At 38.1% G+C, this 10,072-nt stretch overlaps 2 protein-coding genes across 2 annotated transcripts; both read right to left on the reverse strand.

Moving 5' to 3' along the window:
• Positions 1-2,821: 2,821 nt before the first annotated feature.
• Positions 2,822-3,817, reverse strand: LOC21397739. Its single transcript, XM_010096963.2, has one exon. The coding sequence runs from the start codon at positions 3,705-3,707 to the stop codon at positions 3,198-3,200; it is 510 nt and encodes a 169-aa protein (XP_010095265.1). The 5' UTR covers positions 3,708-3,817; the 3' UTR covers positions 2,822-3,197.
• Positions 3,818-4,829: 1,012 nt separating this feature from the next.
• On the reverse strand, positions 4,830-8,567 carry LOC21397740 (acidic leucine-rich nuclear phosphoprotein 32-related protein). The gene is made up of 2 exons (XM_010096964.2): positions 6,896-8,567; positions 4,830-5,367 (listed from the first exon to the last, which is right to left on the reverse strand). The coding sequence occupies exons 1-2, from the start codon at positions 8,003-8,005 to the stop codon at positions 5,092-5,094; spliced, it is 1,386 nt and encodes a 461-aa protein (XP_010095266.1). The 5' UTR covers positions 8,006-8,567; the 3' UTR covers positions 4,830-5,091.
• Positions 8,568-10,072: the final 1,505 nt, after the last annotated feature.

The raw sequence follows: 10,072 nt of genomic DNA on the forward strand, positions 1-10,072 counted from the left end.
TGATTTTCAAGTGGGTTGTTGAAGTATATAGACTTAACTGGCTTTATTTGTATCCACGGATAGTGTCAATTTACAGAGCATGTCAAACTGCATGCTTTTGCAGATGGACATGCAGAGAATGATAGGATAATTGGCAACATTCACTGGCTTTTTAGCCTCCTTTTTCATCTTCTTGATATGTTGGGGGTTGATATACATAAGATCATGTTTTTAATTTGAATGGTGTAGGTTTGATGTGTCCTAATCTTGTCCTTGTCTTGGTTGACTTAAGCTTCAATTTGACTTTATATGGGTACATTAGTATTTCAATATAAAGAAAAAAGTGGCCCACTAGTACTATTATGTCTTTTTTCGTCAAGTAATTAATGGCATGAGCTATGCTTGAATGTTACTGAATTATCAATCAAGGACAAGGCAATAATATATGTGTAAACCTCTAATAATGGTATCGTGAAAAAGACACCATTGTCAATGATATATATATGTATATATATATATAGATTCAGTCCACATGCCGAATACTAGCAGCCTATAGAAATGCATTGAGCAAACATGAAATCTGAAATAAACAAGCAATTCAGTCCATTGTTCCTTTGCGGTATTTTCTCAAACATGTGGTAAGCAATCAAAAGCATTCAGAACGGCAAAAAAATTGCATGTGGAAACCAGAACTGTGAAAATCATTGATGAGCTCTTGTGATATCCAGAAAGAATATAGAAAACAGAACTGTACAAGGCTGATTCTCACATCCACGAACAGAGAAAATATTGAAAGGAGAAGGTGAGAGAACTTACCGAATTGGACCCAATGGATGAACGTGTGTACGCATCCACTAAGAACCCCAATCTAGATGAGCTCGGAATACCCCAATTTCTCCGTCGCCGACAGGGGTACCTTGAAATTCTCCACCGATGACGGCGATTTAGGGTTCGAGGTCGCCAGTTACGGACACATCTGCTCAAAACAGCCGCCAACGGAGGTTTCCGATCGCAGATTTTTCCACATAGTTCCTCCCGTTTTGGGGGAAGTGAAGAAGAGGGTTGAGAAGGTTCTACCCACATGCATAAACGAAAATGGGTCAAAGTTCACCACGCAAGGCTCAAGAGCTTTATCTGTAATTTTCCATCGATGTGGATGATGGGAGACGACAGAGAGAGCTTTAGGTGGAAAGAGGACAGAAAACACAACGGTAAGGCGCGAGGGAATCCCACAGGCGTTTGCCTGATGAGTTGTGCAGAGCAGATTTTACAGTAGAGATAGGTTCGAAGTCATGGGGGTGGAATCACGCAAGAGAGATCTGTAATTTTCCATCTCTGTGGATGATGGGGAACGACAGAGCTTTCGTTGGGAAGAGGAGAGGAAAAAACACACCAACGGTAAGGCACGAGGGAATCCACAGGCTTTTGGCCGAGTTGGGCAGAGCACAAATCACTGTAGAGACAGGTTTGAGTTAATGGAATTGAAGCCTCCATTGAATTCCAATCTGCCTTCTCAACTCGGATCACAATTCGAGTTAGAGTTGATGCGTTGGTGTAATAAACACTTATTTGAGTTATTGGGCTGACTCAAATTGGGCTGGTTCGAACCAAACCCATGAAACAAACACGCCCTTTGTATTTGAAAATCTATTCCCTCAATAAATTGTTTAAAGAAGACACCCTATTTTTATAGTAACGAGAGCAATAAAGTTACAGAAAAAGAAGTCAAGAAAAAAGGATTCAGAAAAAAATTATTAAGTTTTGCTCAATGTGAAGTTATGTTCTTTTTCGATCGTTGAGTAATTCAATATGTTGAAGAAGAAATTTACAAGAGAAAATCGTACACATCTCAACTCTATGTTTTCTCTTAACTTTTAAATGTGAATTGACTTAAAATCAATAGTTTAGAAAGAACGGAAGGGGGACAGGGAGAGGGTGGAGATTTTGATCTAGGGTACATACTTCATGGAGTAAAAATAAACAAGGTACAAAATTCAGGAAATATTTGTGAAATTAATCCTTACTTTTATTAGTAGTTTGAATCTATGTGTATCAATTTTCAAGTTAGGAAATGTGTTGATTTTAGGAGATTTGAGAGTGTTGGGTAATTTATCCTTTTTTGTGAAACTAAAAATAAACTAATTTTATAATTTTGAGGGCACGTTTAAATGATGTACAAAGTTAAGATTACGTTAAAATTTGTGGATGAAGGTAAATTACATTGAAATTACGTTAAAATTTGTGGATGAAGGTAAATTACATTGAAATTACGTAAAATTACGTTAAAATTATGTAAAATGTACAAAGTTAAAATTACGTTACAAAATTGAATTTTCTCTCTTCTCCTAGTTTGTGGATTAAGATAAATTATCTTAAAATTTGTATGTTCTCTTCCTCTTTTTATTTTCCTCTTTAGTTTTTAATTACTAGACTCAAAATCGTATGACGGTCAACACGAAAGGAAGTCCACATAATTTTCTTTTTTTAAAGTAAATTTTCTCTGAATTGTTGGAACAGCAAGACAAGAAAATGATTGCACCAATTATTTGTATTTTGCGTAGCATCCTTCCTACAATTACTCTCTCCATGTAATCTGTTTTTGCAGTGTATTTGGACATACAAGAGAAATTTCTCTCGTTTTTTCCTCCATATATTCTCCTATTTGTGCATCTGAAGATCATTTTTAAAATGCTTATGAATTTATCTGTCTATTCGTGTACAGTGATACAAAGTATTGATCTTACTACAAATAAGTATACCCTCCTTTTTGTTTTTTGGAAGCAGAATACCCTCGTAAGCAAGATAAACTAAGCAAAAGAATAAACTGGTAAGCCCATGAAAATGTTAAAAAGATCATATATAAAACAGGAGATTGTATCATATATTAGCCATGACAACTGTTTTGAAGCAACATTCTCTATTTTGGGCATGGATGAAGAATTGCCTCTCGACAAAAATGAGATGACAAGAACAGATCACAAAGACAAACATGGATGGGGAACAAAAAAGTACCAAGCTTAAAAAAGGCAGTGCCAGTACCAAGTAGTAACCATATACTTTCTTATGATAACACCAAGACAGCTTGGAGAACGGAGATAATAAAAGAAGGCCACAAATAAAGGGATAGAATTCTAGTGGCCTAAACCACATTATCCTAGCAAAAAAAAAAAAAAAACACATTATCCTAAACAACAAGAGACATACTCAATTGTAGCAACTCAGCCAAAGCACAGGTCACTTGGAAGAGGTCCTGGGATTGAGCCCTGCTCCAAAAACTGCAGACCAAACACCACCAAAATGGCGAGCAACGACAAGTAGGACAGGCCTTCGACGGCACCTAATAACCCAAAAGGGCCATTAGGCAAACCTGAGCCAGTTTTGGCTTTGGTGTACAATGACCAAGCCACAATTCCCACGACAACTAAATAGCTAACACCTTCTAATGCGCCTATTGAGCCGCTGGGACCCGGTGGCAGGCCGCAGCCGGTGGTCTTAAGGGTGTAGAGTGACCAACCGATGACCACTGTCGACACTAAGCCGCCTGCAATGGCTGCTTTCTCTGCAATGCCACCGCTACTGTCGTCATTGCTTTCCTTTGCCATGGCTAGGACCTTTAGTGGGGAGTGAGTTGGCCTTGTTAGTCTGTACTTGACATTGAATTTGTTGGCCCGTAGTGATGTCATTGACGTTGGCTGTGGAGAGATTAGCAACATCTTTGTGGCTTCCATGGTATTGTTGAGCACAAGAGAGGAGGTGAGAGAGAGGGAGAGGTGGTTTGAGTTGCAAAATCAGAGTTCTATGTTGTGACTGAGAAAATGAAATGTTAAAGCGCCACCTTATCAATATCACCTTAACATAGGAACTGAAGTTTTATTTTTAACAACTAAAACAATTATTCAGCAAAGAATAACAATAATAATAATAATAATTACTTATTTGATAATCAAACCGTCAATAATTAAAGGAGTCTATGTTGCAACTTGTTTGTCTTTACTTATTCATGTCAAAATTACATGCTAAAAGGTTGAAACTTCAAAAAAAAAAAAAAAAAAAAAAAAAAAAAAAAAAAAAAAAGGAGGTTAAACAAAAAATAATAATAATAATAGTCTACTACTGCCCACGTCGGTTCTGTTTCACCTATGAAGCCGACAAAAGAGAAATTCCAGTTAAATTATTGGAGTTTTAAGTAAGCTATCTACAAGTTGATCAGCTTGAGCTGAAGTTCAACCAAGGCTCAGCTGGCAAATTGTATAGTACGAATATTCTTTCATTTGGCTACTTTTTACGTTCCATCAATGGAATCACTACAGCTCGGCTGCCAACCACTTTCAATCAATACAAATCTAAACAAACCCAAGAGGAGGAATTACTCTACATTTCTCAGATGTTTAAACAATGTGTATCATGTATGTTGAACCGTCTGATCAAAATTTGGCCACCTGTCAAACGTTCCACGTCACATGAACATTACATCTTGGATTCATTAAACTCACATCTGAAAGCCACTTGGTATGTACACCATACAACCACAAGTACACAGACCACGGAGGAAGATGAAAACAAATAATAATTACACCTCACATGGCCCGGATAAAGATAAAGAACACAAAACACGTCAGAATCCTTATAGCCCATTTGATTGAATGGAACATAATAAGAGAAGAATAAAAAGCCTATCTACACGAGTTTTTTTTTTTTTTACAAGTTCCCTTTAAAAATAAAAATAAAAAAAGGTACTGCTTGGGCAAACGACAGCAAAAACAAAAACAATTTTTTTAGTTTACTACCCTCTTTTTTTCCTTTGTTTTCCCTCCAATTCTTTGAAACCGACTCCCCAAAACAAGAACATGTGCTTGTGAACCCTTCTTAACTGCCATTTGAATAACAAAGAGTAACGGCTATCTAACAGATCCAAGCGGGGACAAACACTAACGATTTTTTGAACTGAAACCACAAGGATACAATAATCTCCCACCTGCTATATATTTGTCCAAAGAAGAGAGCTCAGAGCCAAAATCACTACCAACCAATCTATCTAAGGTTCCCCGGTCTCCATACTAAAAAGGACATTGAAGAAAAAACATTTAAATAATGCAAGATCTTAGGTAAGTGTCAGTGATGCTTCTTTGAAGACTTGTTGTGCTCAACAACATCATCGTCATCTTCATCATCCTCACCTTCATCTTCCTCCTCATCTCTCTTCCTCTTTAAGTGCGAAGAAGAGGGAGGCAGCTCCTGAACTTCATCATCGTCTTCAACTTCTTCCTCCTCTTCACCATCATCACCTTCTTCTTCGTTCCCCCCTGGTTCCATGTCGCTACCTCCAGCGTCTTCTCCCTCATTCGGTGCCACTGGTTGAACTAAGTAGCCTGCGCCAGAGTCTTCTTCCTGCAATCCAGGAAACATTTTCCGAGTAAGACGAAGAAAAGATTGTAAAAGGCAAATATGCCCCCAGTAGGAAAAAAAAAGGGCAGGAAAAACTGAAGTGCACAACAAATCAAAGAAAGCCCAAACTCAAAATACAAACATACCACAACTTTTAAAAATAATAATAATAATAATAAACAGTATATCACTAAAGGGAAAAACTGACGAAGCAAGTTATTGGAAGCACCATCACGATGAAATCTTTGATTAGATCAACCATAGGCACAAACAAAATAACTTGAAAGGAAAAATACACCAAAAAAAAAAAGGACTAAGAACCATAATGAGAGTCTGGTACTAAAAATAACATTGCAAGTCTAAACAAAAAAATAAAAATAAAAATTCCACACGTAAAGCAGACCGATGACCAGTACATCACTGATTACTTAAAGTAATTCTTAAGCCTAAAATAGGCTGCTGATCAAAACCCAGACTAATGAAAATCAGAAGAAAACTACAATAAATAGCTACCAGTTGAACTAGATGGATAACACACAGAATCCAGCAACAGATAGAGGTCCTAGCGTTGGGAAATCAGTACATAACTAAATCTCTTACTGATCGTAAATCAATATTATACCGAAAACTAAAAAGAACTGAGAAAACCAACTGAAAATGCCAGAATGGAAAATAACAAAAATAGAAAAACGACAAATTCTTCCTCTGGTCAATACAATAACAGAAGATTGTAAGGCAAGAACACCATGGAAATAAAGCCAAAACAACTTTACACAGATCTAATAACAATTGTTCCTGCAAACTCAATATTAACTGCTCCATTCACCGAATGATGCTCTCGATATCAATCGCCTAAATTTCCAGAAAATCAAGTTCCTAGAACAAAACATCTAAAATATGAACATCCCAAACCTGAGCAAAGCTTTTCCTTCCCCGCTTGTAAAACAAACAGGCACTTTTTAAAATGACGTTAACTTCGCTTTATATGCAAAACAACTTTTTTAAAAATTTCAATTTAAAGAATGACTGAGATACCACCGAGTACGTCCGAGTGTAAAAATGACTTTCTACTTCTAAGGTTGTCATATTGGCCAACTTCCCTACAACAAAAGGCTCTCCAGCTAAGTTTCAGAAAAGTCGCATGACTTAACTGGAGGAATGAAGAGAACACAACCTAACACAAAGCTGAGAACAGCTACGATATTTAGAGACTCACATTAGTGACTAGACACCAGAATTACAAATCAAAACAGGATAAAACAAGTAAAAGAACTCAAAATCATTCGCATGCAAAACACCAATTTCCAAACAACCATAAGCAAAAAAAAAAAAAAAACCATGTAGAACGACAAGAAATCATTATACCAATGTAATCTGATTCTCTTCAGCTATCTAAAAGCACAACAGAATTCAAACAGTTAAAGCAACCAACAAATTAAAAACAATAACAGGAAAAAAAATACCACTAACATTACAACAACAGCAGTAATAAAGATCATAAAGGGTTAATGTTACTGCAAAGTAATCTCACCTCTTCCTCACCATCTTCTTCAAATTCTCCATCCTCCTCAACACCCTGCTCTTCCTCACCAGTCTCTCCATTATCATCCTCATCCCCATCGTCCTCCCCTTGTTCGTGCCCATCAATCTCTCCTTCTGTGCTCGTCAACCGCCCCGTACTCTCCGGCTCGGCGAAATCCGCCTCATCATTATCGACCTCTTCCGCATCCTCGTCCTCATCGTCATCATCATCATCATCCTCCTCGTCATATTCAATCCCATCTTCTTCATCGCTGTCGCCAATCTCATGAACCTCCACCACATCGTCATCCTCCCCCTCCTCTTCGTCGATTTCCTCTCGTGATTCGTTCTCTTCATCATCATCGCCGTCCTCCTCGTCCTCATACCCTCCCTCCCCCTCCACCGGAGCAACCCTAAACCCATTTGTCAGATGATTCTGTCCGTTCGCCCTCCGTGCCGTCTCCGTCTCCTCCTCATCGGCGTCACTCTCCTCATCCTCGTCCACATCAACAACTCCCTCAACCCCCTCGCTGTGACCGTTGTTCATTCTATACGGCCGATCCTCGCCGTCGATTTCTCCGCTCCCAGGGTCATCCTCCTCCTCATCTTCCTCCTCCTCCTCGTCATCGGACTCCGGCCTCTCGTTCTCCTCCGCGTCCATCTTATCCAAATACTTGAGCGATTTTATCAAGCCGAAAACCCTAGATCGATAATCCTTGACGCGCGTGACCGGACACTCGTAGAGATCGAGCGAAACGAGCTTGAGCTGCGCGAGCGGGGCGAGATCTTCGATGTATTGAATCCGGTTATTCGATAGGTCAAGGTCGCGGAGCGAATCCAAACCCGCTTCGACGAGAAATTCAAGGCCGCCGGCGATCCGATTGTCGGAGAGGATGAGCTTCTCCAGGCTCCGAAGGCGCGGGAACTGCTCAAGCGACGAGACGCCGATGTTGGCTATGGACAGGTGCTGAAGGTTCTGGAACTTCTCCAGAAGGCTCGGCGGCGGAAGCCGACCCTGGACGCACTTCACGGCGCCGTCGAGCGTCAGCGTCCGAGCCGCCGCATAGTCCGTCTGGCCGTCCAGCGCCGTCTCAACGGCTCTCTCCCAGATCTCATCCATCAAAACGACACCGCTTCTTATCTCATACAAAACCAAAACCTCAAAATCTCTCTCTCTCTCTCTCTCTCTCTCTCTCTCTCACTCTCTCTCTCTCTCTCTCTCTATATATATACGCACGCACACAGACCCACCCACCTGTATATATCTGTCTATAAATAAATATATATATATATATATATATTTCTACACCACAGGAACCGATTCAGAGCACGCAAAAAGCAGAAATTAAAAAGCAATTGTCCGTTGGAATGAAGAAGAACTCGAGGTTTATTTAGCACTAACCCTAGATTTTTTGAGAAGAAGATGAATAACAGTCGGGAAATTTCGAATCCCCTTCTTTTCTCATGTAAAACCCTGTTTTTCGTTTCTTGATGTACGAACTCTTTCTGTAAGTTGGAAAACGTTTCAGAAGCAAATGAAAAGAAAAAATAAAAATAGACCCAAAATTCCTCTCTTTCTCTCTCTAAAATTCGCTCTCTCTCTCTTCTATTGGTTGGAGTGCGCGAGTCGGGATAAACCTCTAGAGGAAGGGGCTCGCGGTTCGTGGCGTGGGTTCGGGTGCGTGAGCAAAGCCGCGTGGTTTAAGGGACTAGTGAATTATTGGAGGGGTCTTATCCGTTGGATGTGAAGGTGCGGATCGATGACGTCGATACATTGGACGGTTAGGATTTGAGCTCGGTGTGTTTGTTCTCCAGAAGGACGTATTAGAATTGAGAGAGAGAGAGAGCCGATCTCGGCGTCGCCATTTAGGACACGTCAACCGGGCTGTAAATATCGGTGCGGTTACGGATATGGGCATATAGGTTGGGAAAATTACGGGATTGCCACTGAGTTTATGGACGGACGGATTAGCTTAGCATGACGATAGATTTGAGGGGTCGTCATTGGACACTCGTGATCATTCACACAACGGCACAGCTCCCAACGTCGTCTCATGTGTTTCTCGTCGTTTCAAGTCTGGCTTAACATTAAGAGAATCAATTGTGTGTTTTGAGATAAAAAGAAGAAATGAAAATGGGTGGGTGCGTTTGAAATTGATTCCAAAATGTTTTTATTTTCTGTAAGAAAATGAAAATGAAAACGTTTTTAGTTTTATTTTTAAATTATTTTTGAAAATGCGTTTGGTAATTTTATTATATAATAATATATTAAATAAATATATTAAATAAACATATATATAATACAAAAACGGTTTCAGAAAATAGGGAAGAAAATGAAAAAAAAAAAAAAAGTGAAATCCGTTTTCAGAAAACAGAAAACGAAAATGAGAAAATAAAAACACTTTTTTTTCGTTTTCTGATTTCCACAAAAAGATAAAAACATTTTTGGTTTTGTTTTTTAAAAAAATTTGCACCAAACACATCTTTAACACCCGTTTTCATTTTTTTTGCTTTGAAAACCGTGAAAAACGAAAATGAAAACACAAACAAACAGGCCCGGTGTTTTCAGTTTTGTTTTCTGAAAAATGGGTCTCCAAACATGATCTTCATTTGTTTTTCATTTTTACTCCTCAAAAAACGTGAAAAAAGTTTTCAAAAACGAAAATAAACGCGCCCTTTGTTACTTATACCGGTGAAAATTTTGTTTATTACTTGAGAAAAAAAATTATTCATTACGGTTAACATGTTTAAAAAAATAAAAAATTCTCAAATACGTCAGTCATATAAATATATTAAGTTTTTTTAACTGTTAAATATATATATTTTTTAATTTTTATTTACTTATATATAAATTTAACGAATAAAAAATTTAACTTATTGATATATTAACGTACCTACCAAAGAAAGTAAAAAAATAGAATTGCATTTACATGTTGAACACTACCTGATTCGGTAATATTTAAGACATAAGTCATACCATTTTAAAACACTAGCACTTTCATAGATCCTAGTCCTACCTGATATGGTAATTAATTTTTTTTTTCTTTGCTGAATTGATACGGTAATTATTTAAGTCATCAATTTTAGCAATTTTTAACATCAAACGTAGACATAAATTGAAAACATAAGGACAATGCATTTCAGAATAACAATAACAAAAATGAGAAATAAATAAATAAATAATATG

The sequence above is a fragment of the Morus notabilis genome, unplaced genomic scaffold, assembly GCF_000414095.1.
Source record: "Morus notabilis unplaced genomic scaffold, ASM41409v2 Scaffold11, whole genome shotgun sequence".
In the NCBI taxonomy this organism is placed as follows: Eukaryota; Viridiplantae; Streptophyta; class Magnoliopsida; order Rosales; family Moraceae; genus Morus; species Morus notabilis.